General features: G+C 42.9%; 2 protein-coding genes across 3 annotated transcripts in view; both read right to left on the bottom strand.

Moving 5' to 3' along the window:
* The window catches only part of LOC109424542 (uncharacterized), a 33,511-nt gene extending 32,494 nt beyond the window's left edge, over positions 1 to 1,017 (bottom strand). Inside the window, exon 1 of the mRNA XM_019699722.3 lies at positions 1,003 to 1,017. Coding sequence (XP_019555267.3) covers positions 1,003 to 1,017 — 15 coding nt within the window. The remainder of the gene's footprint in view (positions 1 to 1,002) is intronic.
* On the bottom strand, positions 1,004 to 18,997 carry LOC109428751 (uncharacterized). 2 transcript variants are annotated; one of them, XM_029877552.2, is made up of 5 exons: positions 18,796 to 18,997; positions 8,332 to 8,571; positions 8,070 to 8,269; positions 1,821 to 1,893; positions 1,004 to 1,759 (listed from the first exon to the last, which is right to left on the bottom strand). In XM_029877552.2, the coding sequence occupies exons 2-5, from the start codon at positions 8,551 to 8,553 to the stop codon at positions 1,586 to 1,588; spliced, it is 669 nt and encodes a 222-aa protein (XP_029733412.1). In that variant the 5' UTR covers positions 8,554 to 8,571; positions 18,796 to 18,997; the 3' UTR covers positions 1,004 to 1,585. The 2 variants fall into 2 exon arrangements, with proteins under 2 accessions (XP_029733412.1, XP_029733411.1); XM_029877551.2 differs by lacking the exon at positions 18,796 to 18,997 and adding an exon at positions 8,635 to 8,787.
* Between the last annotated feature and the right edge of the window lie 370 nt (positions 18,998 to 19,367).

The following is a 19,367-nucleotide window of genomic DNA, read 5'->3' as shown; positions in this document are numbered from 1 at the left end:
ATTCGGAAATACCCTAAAGCCCTGAAAAGCCTTTGTTTGGTAGCTTTTGAATCGTTTTATTCGCCTTGTATGCCACTATAACCGGATGCAGGTGAAGGTCACCTTTAAACCCCTGGCTAGATCTTCTGGATAAGACTGGGTCTATTTGGTACGCCGCTGTCGTACTTAATAAGATGTGTCCGAGCCCACGGCATTTCATTTCATTTATTTATTAGCATACTTGTAGATTAAGGGTTAACCCTTATTACAACTCCACAATCGGTTTCTTGGCATGGCAAGAGGTCCCTGGAAAAGTCGGGGGTAGGCGGACACCCAATGCCGGCACGTATTTCTGTTGCATAAGCGAATATGGTCTTGCTGTGCGAGGTCAAATTGCGGTGCATCAGCTATTGTCAGCTATTGATATTGTCGATGCAAGGGGTGTTGGACCTGCCTCGTCTTCCGAGGATGAAAGGAGTGACAAGGGCACCTAGGAAGCTAGACCTAGGAACACTAGACAGTTCACCTCAAGTGTTGAGAAGAACTGCACTAACCTATTCCCAAGCAATAACTTCTGGTGGTCCCGGAGAGATGATGAGTATGACTGCAATGCATTGCAATGGCTGCGGTTTAGATAAGTCGGGAAAGTAGTTCGAAGGAGACACGTTGGCGTAGGAGGTCCCAATTCCTCATTAACTGTGCTTCCTCTCCGTCATTTTTTGAGCAGTTTTTCCCATTGCATAGAAAAGAGTAAAAACAAAGCAGCGGATTTTATCCTGCCAAGAGTAGAGCCGCATTCTACCCCAATCTCCCCATACAAAGGGAAACTATCCCATTATTACTACTGTTACCTATCACGCTTTATGGCCGTAACTTTGCTTTGACGCTCGCCGGTGATTGGTTTGTTACGGAAGCTATGATGAAGGCGCCACCCCCAGAAGCCACACCTTTCGGATTCTAAGCGGCCAAACAGATTCGGTGTGGTAGGGTAATAGTTGGGAAGTCGTGCAAGTAATAATGTACCTTTGATTTATGCATACGTATACATTTGGTAACACTACCGTTTATTTTGTGTTCTCTGTTCTACAGTTGGTTCATACATGTAGTTTGATGAGTTCTTTTTTGCTTCAAGCCATTGTGGATTGGGTGTTTGATTGTTTCAAAGTTCCTAATATAATCAATATGATCACTCAAAATTGGTCGGTTTGTGGTGGTTTGCGGTAATTATTTGTGCTTTATTTGATATTTTCAAAATCTTTCAAAATACGAACTGTGAAGTGGCATCATTCCTCAACTGGTTCTAACTTTTGTTAGCGATCCTATATAAATGCTAAAACACTCAAAGCATTTTTAATATAAAAATATTTTACGGGTAAATATTTTAAAATATTGTGGATAAAATAACATTCACTAAAAACGATGAAAATACTGAAGTAAATAAGTTTTCTGTCGAATAACACGGTTTACCACTGGTAACATACATTTTTTACTCAATAGTTATCATGATTATCGGTATTTCTATTGTCAATGACTAGTACGGTCGTTTCTTCAGTAGTGCAACAGAGCGCCATTTCAGCACAGTTTCGCAGGAAGTCCCATCGCCTACTTAGTTGATCACTTTGCACATAATTTTCAGCTTCTCGTGAGGGGGATCGACAACGAAGACCTGCTCGCCATTGTCATCCAAGTAGTCCGTGTAGTTGATTTCACATTTGGTTATGAATCCCAGTGAGCTGACGACACGCTGCGAAAACGCTCCGGTTGCATCGGTTTTCATAACCTACGAAAAAAGGGTTTGGAAACATTGGATTTCTGTTTAGTTACTGTATTGAGAAGCTTACCTGGAATCCACGATCCAAAGCAAGTTCTTCGCTTTTTTCAATTAGTTTCTTTGCTAATCCTTTGCCGCGGAATCTAAGGATAAATATAAGATTTTTTATGTAATTAAGTTTCATATTTTTGTAGTTTTATACAACTCATTTCAGTTCACTGTACATATGTTTCATTCTATGACGTGAGTCGAAGTACCATGCAAGGTTATTATGTGTACTTTTTATAGGTTAAATTGATGTATTTTCCATTTGTTACATGCATTATCAACTTTTACGACCCTGACAACTCATTTTCAAATGGTTTGCATTCGTCAATTTTCATCCGATTTTTTTTTGAAGCCGCTCTTAATCGATCATGAGATATTTTGGGTGAAACTTAGAAGTGTCCCCAATGAGGCCACCGCGAAACCTGTCACATTAATCCAGATGGATCAACTCATTAAATCTGGTTTAACGCTTTGGAGCCAGCGGGGTCAAACCCTGGCGATGAAACTGAGCATAACAAATGTATTCGAGGCCAGTAAGTTTGCGGCATCAGCCGCGAAATTATCCGGCTCCTAAGAGAGAAGCAGTTATTCTGAAAACAGATCTACCAAAATCACGATGGTACAGAACCATCCCCAAGATCGCAGTTCAATCCGGAATATCTCTGGAACGGTTCCGGGTAATGCATGACTACTTGGATGTCATTAACCCGTAAACACCCGAGACGATCTTCTTTTGGTAGAAATGCAATATCTTCTTTGTTTTAAAACATTTTGCCCCGAAATTTTTGTCATAGTCAAGGGGAATAGTTGTGCTAAGAAATTCATGATACCTCCCCCTTTTGCTGGGAGCCGGCAATACGTGGCATTTTTGTATTTTTTTTTTAAATTCTACATGTTTTTGCTCAAATTTCGTCGTTTTGCTAATCATCAATAGTCTTCACTGATCCTTGACATGCAATGTATTACTACCCATCGTAGTTTTGATCCCAGAGCTATTCTAAGGCCTCCAAAGTACTCCGAAGTATGTGACACAAATCCAACATTCTCAACCAATTTTTTTCACACGATGAATGATCACAGAACATAGTCTATGGTATTCAAAAAGCCTCAAAGCACCCCTAGAAAAATCGTGGTACATGAATTGGGTGATCTAAGTTATCCAAACTACTCGGGAATTCATTTTCTTGAGATCTACAACAGTGGTTCTTAGGCGTACTGTCTACGCGGGCCACAATTCAATTTTACAAGAAGGCTGCGGGCCGCAAGGCATTTGAAAACTTATTTTGATCAAATTTTAATAGAGAATTTAACTTCGACATACAAGTCACCCTTTATATCCTACAGAATAATGTTTTAGAGTCAAAATATGTAAAGGACTTTTTTATATTTTTTGGCATAATTATTTTGCAGATGAAAATGATTTTTAACTATACTGATTTTTGTTTATTTGTATCTTTTTCTTGGGAATAATTATTCTTTATTTCTAAAAAGGGATTTAATAAAAGTGTTGCTTTTAGAATTTGAAATCTTTCTAATATATTCCAAAATCAGATTGCGGGCCGCACTAAACCTTCTCGAGGGCCGCAGTTTGGTGACCACTGATCTGCAACACTCAGTTCAAGAAGTTTAGTCACGTTGATGTCCATTAGACTTCGCAATGCTACGAGCAACTTGATATTGTGGTAGTTGGTTATTCCGTGAAATACAAAAGGCTTTCAATACAATTTGAAGTTTGGGTTACGATATCTACATACATGTATCATGCTTTAGTTGATTTTTTTTTTCGTGGAATGTAGTCTATACTGCGGCACGGTAAAGGCTGGGTATGCTGCGCAATTCAGATCCCATTGTGATCCACTAGCCTCTGCCCAGCAGCTCCTATCCCTACCTCCACGCGGTACCGGCCGGAAACTATGAGCAACCTTAGGGAAGATCGGGTAACCAACCCCAGTGGGAACTTTGGTCGTAGGCTGACATGGAAGGGGGCGGTTTGCTTCGGCAAACCTGAGCGTCTGTTCTCCAGGGGGAGCGGCTCACAACAGCGTCTGATCCCCATGTTAGGGGCGGCTGATCTACGTCCGAGTGCCAGGGAAGGACTCTAAGCTCAACTGTGCACTATAGTCCTCCGGAAAGTAGGGGGTTGGTGTCAGGCCCTACGAGCCAGCCGTAAAAAACCATTGTAACGGAAAATCAGCAACAGAATAATACGAACCGAGACCAACGGCAACGACCCCAGCGAACAAAAAGGACTTGCGATTGGAAACTCGGTACGTGGAACTGCCGATCTCTCAACTTCATTGGGAGCACCCGCATACTCGCCGATCTACTGAAGGACCGCGGGTTCGGCATCGTAGCGCTGCAGGAGGTGTGTTGGACAGGATCCATGGTGCGAATGTTTAGAGGTAATCATACCATCTACCAGAGCTGCGGCAACACACGCGAGCTGGGAACAGCTTTCATCGTGATGGGTGATATGCAGAGGCGCGTGATCGGTTGGTGGCCGATCGACGAAAGAATGTGCAGGTTGAGGATCAAGGGCCGATTCTTCAACTTCAGCATAATAAACGTGCACAGCCCACACTCCGGAAGTACTGATGATAACAAGGACGCATTTTACGCGCAGCTCGAACGCGAGTACGATTGCTGCCCAAGCCACGACGTCAAGATCATCAAAGGAGATTTGAACGCTCAGGTAGGCCAGGAGGAGGAATTCAGACCGACGATTGGTAAGTTCAGCGCCCACCAGCAAACGAACGAAATCGGCCTACGACTCATTGATTTCGCCGCCTCCAAAAATATGGCCATACGTAGTACCTTTTTCCAACACAGCCTCCCTTATCGTTACACCTGGAGATCACCACAGCAGACGGAATCTCAAATCGACCACGTTCTGATTGACGGACGGCGCTTCTCCGACATTATCGACGTCAGGACCTATCGTGGTGCCAACATCGACTCCGACCACTATCTGGTGATGGTCAAACTGCGCCCAAAACTCTCCGTCATCAACAATGAACGGTACCGGCGACCGCCACGGTACAACCTAGAGCGGCTGAAGCAACCGGATGTCGCCTCAGCATACGCGCAGAATCTCGAAGCCGCGTTGCCAGACGAGGGCGAGCTCGATGAGGCCCCTCTAGAGGACTGCTGGAGTATAGTGAAAGCAGCCGTCAACGACGCAGCCGAGAGCACCATCGGGTACGTGGAACGGAATCGACGGAACGAATGGTTCGACGAAGAGTGCAGAACGGTTTTGGAGGAGAAGAACGCAGCGAGGGCGGTAATGCTGCAGCAAGGGACTCGACAGAACGTGGAACGTTACAAACAGAAGCGGAAACAACAGACCCGCCTCTTTCGGGAGAAAAAGCGCCGCCTGGAAGAAGCGGAGTGTGAAGAAATGGAAACTAAGAAACACGGAAATTCTATCAGAAGCTCAACGCATCCTGCAACGGCTTCGTGCCGCGAGCCGAAATATGCAGGGATAAAGACGGAGGCCTCTTGACGGACGGACGTGAGGTGATCGAAAGGTGGAAGCAGCACTTCGATCAGCACCTGAACGGCGTGGAGAACGTAGGCACGGGAGCCTACGGCAACGGAAGGAACGACGACACCAGTGCAGCGGAGGACGGAAATGAACCAACTTCCACGCTGAGGGAAGTTAAGGATGCCATTCACCAGCTCAAAACCAACAAAGCAGCTGGTAAGGATGGTATCGCAGCTGAACTCATCAAGATGGGCCCAGAAAAGTTGGCCACCTGTCTGCATCGGCTGATAGTCAGGATCTGGGAAACCGAACAGCTACCGGAGGAGTGGAAGGAAGGGTTAATCTGCCCCATTCACAAGAAAGGCGACCATTTGGAATGTGAGAACTTCAGGGCGATCACTATTTTGAATGCTGCCTACAAAGTGCTATCCCAGATCATCTTCCGTCGTCTGTCACCTAAAACAAATGAGTTCGTGGGAAATTATCAAGCCGGATTAATCGACGGCCGGTCGACAACGGACCAGATCTTTACCGTACGGCAAATCCTCCAGAAATGCCGTGAATACCAGGTCCCAACGCACCACCTGTTCATCGACTTCAAAGCGGCATACGATAGTATCGACCGCGCAGAGCTATGGAGAATCATGGACGAAAACGGCTTTCCTGGGAAGCTGACAAGACTGATTAAAGCAACGATGGACGGTGTGCAAAACTGCGTAAGGGTTTCGGGTGAACTATCCAGTTCGTTCGTATCTCGCCGGGGACTGCGACAAGGTGACGGACTCTCATGTCTACTCTTCAACATCGCGCTGGAAGGTGTGATGCGACGAGCCGGGCTCAACAGCCGGGGAATGATTTTCACAAAATCCGGTCAATTTGTGTGCTTTGCGGACGACATGGACATTATCGCTAGAACATTTGGAACGGTGGCAGAACTGTACACCCGCCTGAAACGCGAAGCAGCAAAGGTCGGACTGGTGGTGAATGCCTCAAAAACAAAGTACATGCTGGTAGGCGGAACCGAAAACGACCGGATCCGTCTGGGTAGTAATGTTACGATAGAAGGGGATACTTACGAGGCGGTGGTGGAATTCGTCTACCTCGGATCCTTACTGACGGCTGACAACAACGTGAGCCGAGAAATTCGGAGGCGCATCATCAGCGGAAGTCGGGCCTACTACGGGCTCCAGAAGAAACTGTGGTCGAAAAAGATTCACCCACGCACCAAATGCACCATGTACAAAACGCTAATAAGACCGGTGATCCTCTACGGGCACGAGACATGGACCATGCTCGAGGAGGACCTGCAATCACTCGGAGTTTTCGAGCGACGCGTGCTAAGAACGGTCTTCGGCGGTGTGCAGGAGAACGGTGTGTGGCGGAGAAGGATGAACCACGAGCTCGCTGCACTTTACGGCGAACCCAGCATCCAGAAGGTGGCCAAAGCCGGAAGGATACGGTGGGCAGGGCATGTTGCAAGAATGCCGGACAACAACCCTGGAAAGCTGGTGTTTGCAACGGATCCGGTTGGCACAAGAAGGCGTGGAGCGCAGAGAGCACGATGGGCGGACCAGGTGGAGCGTGACTTGACGAGCATTGGGCGCGACCGAGGATGGAGAGCGGCAGCCACAAACCGAGTATTGTGGCATACTATTGTTGATTATGTCTTGTCTTAATGATGTTGTACAAATAAATGTGTGTAATGTAGTCTATACTGCTGATGGAACCTCAGTGCACAGTTATAATGCTTTTGATGCATTCATTGGATATTCCAGGCTTTCCAAACTATTCTGGAATTAGGACCCTCAAGGTCTACAGTCTCTACTCTTGTTTTTCTTCACTCTATCGGCATAATTCTTTCGCGATTATGTCTGTTGCACCTCGTTATATTACGAGTATCTCTATGTGTTACTATTTGGGTGTCCACTGGCATACAAATGGACCCAATGTATTTTGAAGTGTGGGTCGGAATATCTGTTGATCTTAGGCTATTTTTATTGCAGCGAATGCTCGCGGAACATAATCTACGCTACTCTTAGAGCCTCAGAGTGCAACTCTGATAACTTAGCAACATTCACTTTGTGATCTAGGCCATCCAAACTATTCTGGAATTAAGACCTTCAAGCTCTACACGCTCTACTCTTTTATCTCTTTACTTTATCGATGTAATTCTTCCACAATTTCCTCTGTTGTATCTCACAATATTTTGAGTATTTCTTTGTGTTACTTGTACATCCACTGACATCCACTAACAAACGATCTTTATGATATTTTGAAATGTCGGAAAGATATTGCATTTCTACCAAAAGTAGATCGTCCCGGGTGTTAACGGGTTAATTGAAGGGCTTTATTTGCCTGCCATTGCATGAATTTGTATATTGTGAGGCAAGTAAAATGATACACTATGCCCAGGAATTCGAGAAAATGTTCCCGACCGGAACGTGAATCGAACCCGCCGTCTCCGGATTGGCGATCCATAGCCTTAACCACTAGGCTAACTAGAGACCCAACAGAAACGACCAACTTTATGATTTAGGAATCGAAATATAATGTAGGTCGCCATAAAAAATGATTAAGTTAATTTGATTTTTTTATTAAGCAATTCTATTCAATTTCGCATAAGGAATATTTAGGCATTTGTTAAATTTTCACTCTTAGCCTGTGTTGGAGGTTAATTGAAGTGATCCAGAAGATTCTCTCAAACACAAAAAATACATTGCAACATACATAAAACGTTAGAATAACCGTTCGCTTGATTACAACTAACTGCTACTAACTAACACTTACCTTGAATCAACGGAGAGTATTCTTATTTCAAATATTTTGTCCACATCAAATTGCTTGAACAGGTTGATTTTCAAATTTTGCTCGTACAAAAGTTTGAATATTTTCTTGAAGTTCTCGTCCTGAATATCGTTCAGCTTCTCCCTGGAATGCTCGATATCACTATTCCCGTAGAGTATTCCATTCAACGCAACCCCGGCAATCTGAAACAAACACAAGGTTCGTAATCATCTCAGTGGAAATTCTTGATTCCACCCGTACTCACGTCACCATCGTTCGAAATGGCCATAATGCTAACGTTATCCCTAAGGGTGGACAGGCTGTGCTGCTCGAGGAGTGGGTGGCCCTGGCCTGGACGGGTAAGGTTGACCGCCTTGTTCAACGGTTCATCGGCGAAGAAAGTCTGTCGAAGGTGTTCGATCACGTCGTCATAGTACTTGCTAGATATTGTCTCGAAACGAATGTTGTTCAGCTTGCTGTCCAACATGATTGTTCTTCGGAAAAGCTTGAAAATGATTGAAAAATAGTTATGATTGATGAATGTGTTATTTTAGGTAATAAATCTTACTGTGGAGAATCCCTTCATGAGCACCATTTTTGCAGAACGTTCCCGGCGGATGGAAGTGCATTGAATGGTAAAAAATTGGTAAACTCTATTCGAAGCCAACCGATAATGCTATCAAAGGTAATGCGCAAGATATCTGAACTGTGGCACGATTATATGCTGATTATACCTTGTAGCTCATTCATTGTTTATCAATGCATTTAAATTGAAAGTATATAGATAGATAGAAAATAATTTTGACTGTAGCTGACTGTTATCATGGTGTTATCATGCCTTCTTATGTCTCCATTCCAATTAAAACCGATTTGTTCTAGTTAAAAGCGTGTAATTATCTTTCGATGCTGAACCGAATGTATTTTTTTTCTGCTTGTAAACTGGTTTGGGACTTTCGCCAATCTGGAGAAGAATTATTTGGTTTTATTCTATGTATAACAATTATTATCGCTTGTAAACTGGAAATACCGCACATCATATGACTTGGTGATGCTGTTATCAATAATTTATTTTGATGGAGATCGAGAAACAAGTGGGGACGCATGGTTGTTAATGAATATGCTTCAAATGGCAATGGTAAATAATATGAATGGTCCTTCCAGTCACCGATTTTTCAACCTTATAGCTAGTTTCCACTTTGTACGTACTGTGCAAAAAAGGTAGGACAAGTAATGGTCAAGTAATGATTCCGCGTCAAAATTACTTGTGTAGTTCGCAGATGGCAAGTAAGGAAAAAAGTGTAACACTCGTAACGCCTCCCGTGCGAGTCAAATGGAGCTGTCACTTTTCCTTGCGGAAGAATAGTCCGCGCTATTATTCCGTAAGGAAAAGTAACGTTTCTTCCAATACTGGATCAGTTGTCAAAATTACTTGCGGAAAAAGGTGGAATTTTACTTGAGTGCTGTACTTGGTAACAAGAAACTAAGCTTTAGCATAATAAACGTGCATGGCTCCCAAACGGGTGATGACATGCCTTCCACGCGTAGCTCAAACGCGAGTATGATCGCTGCTCAAGCCACAACGTAAGATCATCATAGCCATAGGAGGAGACCTCAACGCCCAGGTATGGTTGGCGATGATTGGAAATTTCAGCGGCTTTGAATTAATCGATTTCTCCGCCTCCAAGATTATGGCCACGCAGCTCATCTGCACACAGCGTAGTCTCCTTTATCATTACAAATGGAGATCACCACAATGAACCGATCGCAAATGAACCACGGTAATGTTTATGGACGGCCGTATTCCGACATTTTCGGCGTTAGGACCTAGCGTGGCGCTAAGATGTGTTTTGACCACTACATGGTGATGATCCAATTGCATCCATAATTAACAGAATGTACGGTACCGACGGCTGCCTCGGTACGACCTAGAGCGCAGACTGTCAAGATATCGTAGCCAAACGAGGACGAGCGCACTTACACAATCAGAGCACTAGGCTATCTCAACTTACCTGATATATCAGTAAAAAGTCAAGTTTATTTATAGCAGCACCCATTGGTACCGCTAGCATCAAACATTAAACGTCAAGCGTTTAGCCGAGATGTCAGCAAATGAACTTTAACCGAGATTCTCACACCCGATCTCGGTATTCTGTTTTGAGTGTTAGGACTGCTGGAGTACATTCATGGTAGCCAACGCTGTCGGGTCATTCGGTCGAAGGCTAGTTTGCCGAAGGTCATTAAAATGAATGACCATTGACAATGATCGTTTGGTCAATTGATCACTGTACTTCTATTGTTGAGTGGAAAAACATTGGTAAAAGCTTACTGATATTGATGATTTTGTGGCTATATCGGTCTCTTTCTACTCATAAGTATAAGGGAGTAGAGATCAAAGTGGATAATGAAATGATAGATATGATAGAATTCGCTAGGTAGCGAACAAGTGTGAAAATTTTATAGAAGGTGAAATTAGGCAAGTAGGCCATGTATTGAACGAATACATCGAATGCGTGAAACTTCTGCCGTGCGACCTGTGCTTTTAAACAGATCGGCTTGGTTGGTAGTTCATACCACCTTACCAAGACTGGCAAAAGTTTCAGGCACCCGTTCAATACATGGCCTACTTGCCTAATTTCACCTTCTATAAAATTTTCACACTTGTTCGCTACCTAGCGAATTCTATCATATCTATCATTTCATTATCCACTTTGATCTCTACTCCCTTATACTTATGAGTAGAAAGAGACCGATATAGCCACAAAATCATCAAGTTAATTATAGAATACGGTCGATAAATCAGTACACTTACTGATATTTTTAGGTTACGGTAAGTTGGCGATTCAGTCATCAAATGGATTGAAAACGATTCTTTAATTTTCATCCAACGTTTCGCTTCGTGTGGAAGCTTCTTCACGTACCGATTTTCTGAAAGTCTTCGCTAAAAAAGTAAGGAAAATGCATTTGGTTACTCAAATTGATGGACCCCCCGTTAGTTTGAGTCAAATGGTGGCTCACTTAAACCGTTATAATTCGAAAATTTCTCCAAAAACCACCTCAAAACATATTGTTTTTGAAAAGAGGAAAGATGGAGCTACTATTTACAATGATAAAAAGTTGGGTCGGCCATATTGATTTTGGCCGCCATCTTGGATTTTTATACCAATACATGTTTTTCACCATGAGGGCAACCACAGATTTTCAAAATTTTTGCATCAATTGAAAGCTGAGACATTTATACATAACATATCAAAAAATTAGAGATGTCTTTTTCTTCTTTCAAAAGTTATCTGCTGTTTTGTAAATCATGCCACTTTTGCGCACTGGGCCCGGAGCCGGCCGTTTACATAAATGCAGCGTTATTTCGCAGTGTTTACGAACACGAATTTAAATTCTGAGTCCACTAATGGAAAGCGGAAGGTTTAAGCTTTTCAAAACACTATAAAAGATATGAAAGCAATTCCCGCATCATTGAGAAACAGTACAAAACGGAAACGAACCTCAGATTTGGCCAAGTTTTGCGGCACGCGCCTTTGTGTGTACATTAGTGTGGGTCATCGGAACCGTTTTCTCAGATCAAAGCTTTTTTGGTTCCGTTTCGGGTCCTGAGTATCTGTGCAAAATTTGAGCACGATCGGTTGCGTCTACACTTTGCGCATTGCAATTGAATTTTGTATGGGATTTTGTATGGGAAAACATGCATTTTCGCATTTTTGTCATAAGTTGAAAAAAATGTCTGAAACTTTTCAACCGATACTGTAAAATGGTAGCCTAGGATGTTCTGAAAAACTTTGTTGAAGACCGCAAAGCGATCCGATGCTTGTGAAAATAGTTATAACCAACGAACCGCATGCATGTGTTTATGTTTTAACATGTAAAGGAATAACAATAGCAACAAAATTATGCTGTTTCGCCAAGCAATGCCAACGCTATAACTTTTTTCATAAGCATCAGATCACTTCGCGGTCTTCGACAAAGTTTTTCAGGACACCCTAGGCTTTGTTTTCACTTTATCGGTTACATGGTTTTGGGAAAAATCGAGCATGTTATGAGAAAAATGCAAAAAAGTGTGTTTTCCCATGTAAAACCCCATACAAACTTCAAACGCGATGCGCAAAACGTAGACATAACCGATCGTGCTCAAAATTTGCACAAATTTCCTGAAATGGAAACAAAAAAGCTTTGATCTGATGGGATACCATTGAACTTTTCATTTTTCCATATAAACGATGACCCACTCTAGTATACATGCAGGCGTAAACTCGGATGCTGTTGCATGTCGTTGCCGGTGCGCATGGAAATGGAGAAGACATGGCTTAATTTACAAAACTGCAGATAACTTTTGATAGGAAAAAAAGATAATTTTTTGATATGTTATGGTAGCCCAACTTTTTATTATTGTAAATAGTAGCTCTATCTTTCCTCTTTTCAAAAACAATTCGTTTTGAGGTGGTTTTTGGAGAAATTTTCGAGTTATAACGGTTTAAGTGAGCCACCATTTGACCAAAATCGAGGGTCTGCAAAAAATGTTGTGGCTCAAACTAACGGGGGGTCCATCAATTGGAGTAACCAAATGCATTTTTCTTACTTTTTTAGCGAGGGCTTTCAGAAAATCGACACCTTAAACATTTTTGAAGACAAGGTGTAAATAGTGGGCCTGTCTCTGCGAGAATTACCCAATATGACTCGTCACCATCCCTCAATTCATTCGACCACCCATTAGAAACATGTACCATATTATCTTTCACATCTTCTTCTTCTTCTTCTTTATGGGTCTACGTCCCAACTGAGACTTGGCCTTATTATCGCTTGTCGAACTCAAATCGAGGAGCTGAATTCAGCAAACGCTGTTCACCTTCTATGGGTACCTGGTCATTCTTCCATCGCTGGAAATGAATTGGCTGATGAGTTAGCTCGCTCTGGAGCATCACATGACTTCATTGGCCCTGAGCCAGCTATTCCGATATCGAAGTGTTGGATTAAGCTTCAGATTCACACCTGGGCTGTCACTCAACACAGACAATATTGGAATAGTTTGGAGTCATGTCGTCAAACCAAATTGTATAGTGCTGAGCCATCTCTACGGGTGGCGAAGTATCTAACTAATCTGTCTAAGCAGAATTGCAGCATGCTGGTCAAAGCATTGACTGGCCACTGCCGACTCAGCTATCACATGGCGAATATTCAGCAAGCTGATTCATTTGCCTGTGATAGCTGTGAATCCGATTATGGAACTTCGTATCATTTGATATGTAACTGTCCAGTTTTCGCGCAACTGCGATTACGAGTATTCGGTAAACACTTATTAAGTGAAACTGACTTCAGAAACCTGAATCTTCAGGTTGTTGTTCTTAACCCGCTGTGGTAAAGAGCTATAGGCTCTCTTTCGCTTTATGCGTTATTACAGTGCCCTTTTCAGGGCGCTGTTTGAACCCATTGTGGTACGCTTGTGCGTTAGTACCCTCTTCCAGGGTATTTTTCCTATTTCCCTACCTGTCCCTATCCCCATCCAAATCCTTTTTCCTTCCTTTTCCCTCAGGTAGATGATGAAATAGGCTGTTATTTTGGCGATGGCACAAATGTCCCAAATAGAGGATAACGTGCCTCTGGAGCCGGCCTTCTGATACCTGATACCATATTATCTTTCACATCTTCTTCTTCTTCTTCTTCTTTATGGGTCTACGTCCCAACTGAGACTTGGCCTGCCTCGCTTCAATTTAGTGTTCTTTGAGCACTTCCACAGTTATTAATTGAAGGGCTTCCTTTGCCTGCCATTGCATGAATTTGTATATTGTGAGGCAAGTACAACGATACACTTTGCCCAGGGAGTCGAGAAAATTTTCCCGACCGGAACGGGAATTGAACCCGCCGTCTCCGGATTGGCAATCCATATAGCCTTAACCACTAGGCTAACTGGAGACCCGTATCTTTCACATATTACCATCCGTTACTCATCATAAATTAAACACTTTATGACACCCTGTCATTGTAACCTAAATTCCAACCACCCAAAATGAATGAAAATTTGACAGGAGGTGGCGTCCTAACATGTGAAAATTAATATCATCATCAACAATGTTGTCGATTCGTAAAATGGCTCATTCACAGATTTTCGTGAATTTTTCGTTAATTAAGAATCTATTCACTGGTGCGAGCCGTTCACACAATATAAGGATGAATAAAATATCAATTGGCAAAGACTGTGATGTTCTACGTCGAATCATCATTAAGTGCATAGTCAACTCGTTGGAATCGTCATGAACATTAGACCGGCCCAGATTTGTATGATGCGAAAAAAAAAGTTTTCAAAATTCACGGGGCACCCTCTAGAATCGTGCCTCTGGATGAGAAGAACAGTCTGTGAAAGATTCAGCTCAATCGGTTGAAAACTGAGCTGGCGCAAATGAGTTGAAGGTTTGTATGGGATGTTCAGTCCAAATATATGGGAAATTGGATGACCTCCAGTCTCTCATTCAGAACACCGGTTTGGCGAGTTCGATTTGGCTCAGAATGGAAAGAATGGTAGTTGATACCCTAAAGAACAGCTTGATAGAAAACCACATCATGATAAAACTTAATTTAGTTACGATTTTGGCCAACGAAAGCAGGAGTAGGACATCTTCCCCCGTTTACTCTTGGTTGTTACATGCAGCACGTGTTTTCCGTTCGAAACTTGCGCACTACATCATAGGCGGCTATGTTGTTCTTTATCTCCATTGCTCACGCCCGTGAATGGATATCGAGACAATGAAGAATTGCATAGCTGCCTATGATGTTGCGCGCAAGCTATGACCGACGAACACGTGCTGCATATAACAATGGAGAGTAAACGGGGGAAGATGTCCTCATCCTGCTTTCATTGGTCGAAACCGCAACTAAATTAAGTTTTATCATGATATGGTCTTCTACAAAGTTGTTTTTAAGGGTATCAACTACCATTATTTCAATTTTGAGCCAAATCGAACTCGCCAAACAGGCGTGTTGAATTAGAGACTGGAGGTCATCCAATTTCCCATATATTTGGACTGAACATCCCATACAAACCTTCAACTCGTTTGCGCCAGCTCAATTTTCAACCGATTGAGCTGAATCTTTCACAGATTATTCTTCTCATCCAAAGGTACGATTCTAGTGGGTGCCCCGTGGAATTTTTCGACATTTTTGTATTTGGGCCAGTCTAATGAACATATTTGAAAACTCTTTTGAAAAGAGTAATGGTTCACTCACTCATCTCTAATCTTGTCTGACGGACGTGAGGTAATCGAAAGGTGGAAGCAGCACTACGAAGAACACCTGAATGGTGCTGAGAGCGCAAACATGGAGGCAGAGGGAGAAATGACTACGTCAGTGCAGTAGGGAGCGACAACGAGCCAACGTTGAGGGAAGTAAAGAGAGCTATCTAGAAGCTCAAGAACTATACATACGTCAGCAGGTAAAGATGGTATACAGTTGACTCTCTACATCTCGATATTGAAGGGACCATCGAGATAGGGAGAGATTGACTTGCAGAACGACTTAGTAATGCACACTAGATTGAAAAAAACACCGTAACTAGGAAAAATAATCAACAAACAAATGTCACTTCGCCCATCCAGACTGTTTTGCTCCTAGCAAACTTGGTCTAGCAACCTGTGAAAATGGTCATATCGACATACGGAGAGAAAATGTGGAGCAAAAACGAACTAGATCGCATCGAGATAGAGAGATATCGAGATAAGGAGATATCGATATATGGTCCACTGCACGAATTTATTCTGGCCTGCTTACTCTCACACGAAATTTGACGTTTGAGAGGTGCCGACACCGCAGGTAAAATGTATGCAGATTGAAGGGACCGAGCAAATTATCGAGATAGGGAGAGATATCGAGATGTAGAACATCGACATGTGGAGAGTCGACTGTAGTAGCTGAAAAGTTGGTCACCTGCCTGCAACGGCTAATAGTCCGTATCAGAAAAACCGAACAGCTACCGGATGAGTGGAAGGAAAGGGGTCATTTGCTTCATCTACAAGAAAGGTGACAAGTTGGAGTGCGAGAACTACCGAGTGAACACAATTCTGAATGCCGCCTACAAAGTGATATCCAGATCATCTTCCGCCATCTTTCACTCAAAATTAATGAGTTTCAAGCCGGCTGTGATGATGGCCGCTTGACAACGGACCAAATCTTTTTGCCGCGTGACGTGCTGCAAATCCTCCAAAAAGGTCGCGAACACCAGGCCCCAACGCACCACCTGTTCATCGACTTCAAGGCGGCGTACGACAGAATCGAGATACGGAAAATCATGGACGAGAAAGGCTTCTCCGGGAAGCTCATAAGATCGATCAAAGCGACTTCCCAGCGAACAGTTTTGCTCCATAATAGTGGAATAAACAACTTTTAAGCAAACTTTAGCTTAAGAAACTGTTGTTCGGCCATTTATGTTTTTTGGGTAGTATGCTGAACTTTTGTGGCATAAAATCACGTTTACTTAAAAACAAGTGAAATAATCAAGTAAGATCGAAAATTTTGAGCTATATTATCTCGGATTACGGTTTTGTAAACCTCGGGGGATTCCAATCTGGGGTAACGAGGCATGCTATTTTTTCAAAAACTGCAAGTCCTAGAAAAAAGTGTGAATGTTTTAAGGATTCTGCATATCAAGGGACAGCTATTAAAATATGGTGTTGTTGTAAAGCTCCAAGCGGTTTCCAATCTGGGGTCACGGGCCATGTCAATTTCTTAAGAATCTAAAGTGCGATACGAAATTGAAAGGCCATCGTGGCCGGATGTCACGGAGTGTTCAGGGATAGTACTGATGATTTTCTAAAACGTCGGTCGCGTTTGTGTCGTATACTCCTGTGGATGGCCAGTGAAGAGACGACTACGTTAGATTCAAGCCACTATTTGGAGCCGGCCTTCTGGTAGTGTATCCGACCCAAGCCAAGTCCGATCCGGCCAGTTCCACGCTGGTAGTTTTTTCGTACGGCGAAGCTACGGAGATCGGCCTGTGACAGCTCGCCTGAAGCCTCCACGACAGATACCTTCCAGGATGGGCCCCAGCCATATAAAGTTCCTGTACCGCCCGAGCATATCGACCACCGAGTCGGTATGGTTCCCGCAGTGAGTGGACCTCAATTAGCCGCGGAGGAGAAACTGGTAAAGTGCATTTTTTTGTAACCCTCGCAAAAACCAATCAAGAAAGCATGCCCAAATTATAACGAAATCATGAAATTAAGCTACATTTTTACTTTTTTATACGCTACTCACTCCTTTCCACTCTCTCTTGGCAGTTAGGTCCACTTTGGCCGCATTAATTTTGACGTAGGACTACGTCGGTTTTTTTTTAAGGGAAATTCTTCCGTTTTTCCTCCAATTTCTCCCTGGAGTCTTGGTAAACGACCCTTAGGCCCAGGATATTTTGATATTCGCATCTAGCCAGCTAATTACCATGTGTCAAGTAATCAGCTACAGCCTGGGGAGGCCACAATAGGGTGGCCCAACAAAAGCAATATCTAACAAGTATTTCAATGTACTTGCCTCACAATAAACAAATTAATGCAGTGGCAGACAAAGAAAGCCCTTAAATTAATAACTGTGGAAGTGCTCAAAGAACACTAAGTTGAAACGAGGCAGTCCCAGTGGGACGTCGAGCCATAAAGTAGAAGAAGAATGTGTGAATTCAGATTTTGCGTCTCAATAAGGATCACTTATTATAATGCATTGGTACTGCAAAGCTCAGTGGCTTCCATCGCTTCCTGCAGGATGAGGTCACGGGCTATGAAATGTGAGGGCAACATGAACGAACATGTTTTTCTAATTGTGCATCGTTAGGGCCACTCATTACAGTATAGTGCTATTGCAAAGCTCAGTGGTTCAAAATACGGGATCATGGGCCGCACCATTTTATTCTGAAATTTATGGTTCTTCAAAATTTCTCGTGGTTTGTGACCATGGATTGGAAACCACTGACATTGATCTTTGCAATGCATATGAATCTGCAAACTGAAAAAAAAAAAAATGCACTACACAGAGCTTTCCATTGTCTCTAGCCACGCTCAGAAAATTAGATCTATTGGTTGAAAGGCAACCGAGTAATCGAAGTGGGCTTTAAGTGGGTGGTGCCGTGTTCTACGGGTTTCAACTGTATTTTCTATACCCCGACCGAAAATCGCATTAAAAGGCATTTTCCAAATTTCCAAGTCATGAAATTCCATCACGATCCATCATCAAGATTTTCGTTACGCATCGTTATTGATCTGAATTTATACGTAAAGAAAGGGGGCACGCCGATGCGATGATAGTACGACGAGCCTGCAAGACAAGTGGTGTCTCGTGAAATTCAATGTAGACGGTTTCCATCTCTTAAGAATACGGGAAAGCACGCAGCATCATCAGTGAAAGTGAGCTGCTGACTGGGCGCCAACAACCGGGTGGTCGGGCGGTTGGAACAGGCGGCATCGAACAATGACAGGAAGGAATATTGATAAGAGACTTGAAGTGGGAGGAGTGTTGTAATGCTGCTGGTGTTCATGAAAAGATTCCGGAGCCAGATGTCCTTGAATTTTCCGCTTGGGATGGTGCTTCTCTCGAAGAACTTTATTAGAGTGAGAGACTGTCGAGGCAAGCCCCTTAGCGTGAAAATTCAACATTCTTTCGGGACATAAAATTCCCAGGACAATAGGTATTAAAAATCAATTTATATTTTCTTATATTGAGAACAATAAGATAGGATAAATGAAATGATTCTCACCTTATCTGATTTGTATATTGCTGCCAACTTCTGGGTATTTCCCAATTCGCCACTAAACGGAGATTATAAAACCACTAGTAAAAATGTATAGATTTTTTTCCTAATATGAAAAATCACAATTACAGCCACTGTTGCACCCGGAGCAAAGCTTTGGATGCTGACTCCAGATGAGTTTACAACGAACTGATAAGATATGCTACTATTCTCCCGCTGATATCGGGGGAGGACTATATCCTGATACACTGCCTGCAAACAATCTTAGAATATGCTATGCTTCAGTATCAGTGACTTTTTGTAGTTTTGAATGCTTTTAAGGCAGTTAAGCATCAGTTCCTTAAATTTACTTATCAAATGCTTAACTTTTGGGTTACGAGCAATAAAGGCCACATTATTGCAACCTACCATGTTTTCCCTTAACATTACATGTTTTATATCCTGCGAGGTGAAAGAGAGTACGCCTGGTATATACAACCATTTGTACGCATGTCACGCACCGTACTACTACTATTATGGGAGTAGGATTTCGATGCGAAATGTGAGAATTTATGCCGCACATGGTCTGTCTCACTGCT

The sequence above is a fragment of the Aedes albopictus genome, chromosome 3 (genome assembly GCF_035046485.1).
Source record: "Aedes albopictus strain Foshan chromosome 3, AalbF5, whole genome shotgun sequence".
Classification (NCBI taxonomy): domain Eukaryota; kingdom Metazoa; phylum Arthropoda; class Insecta; order Diptera; family Culicidae; genus Aedes; species Aedes albopictus.
This window is presented reverse-complemented; position numbering and strand designations above follow the sequence as displayed.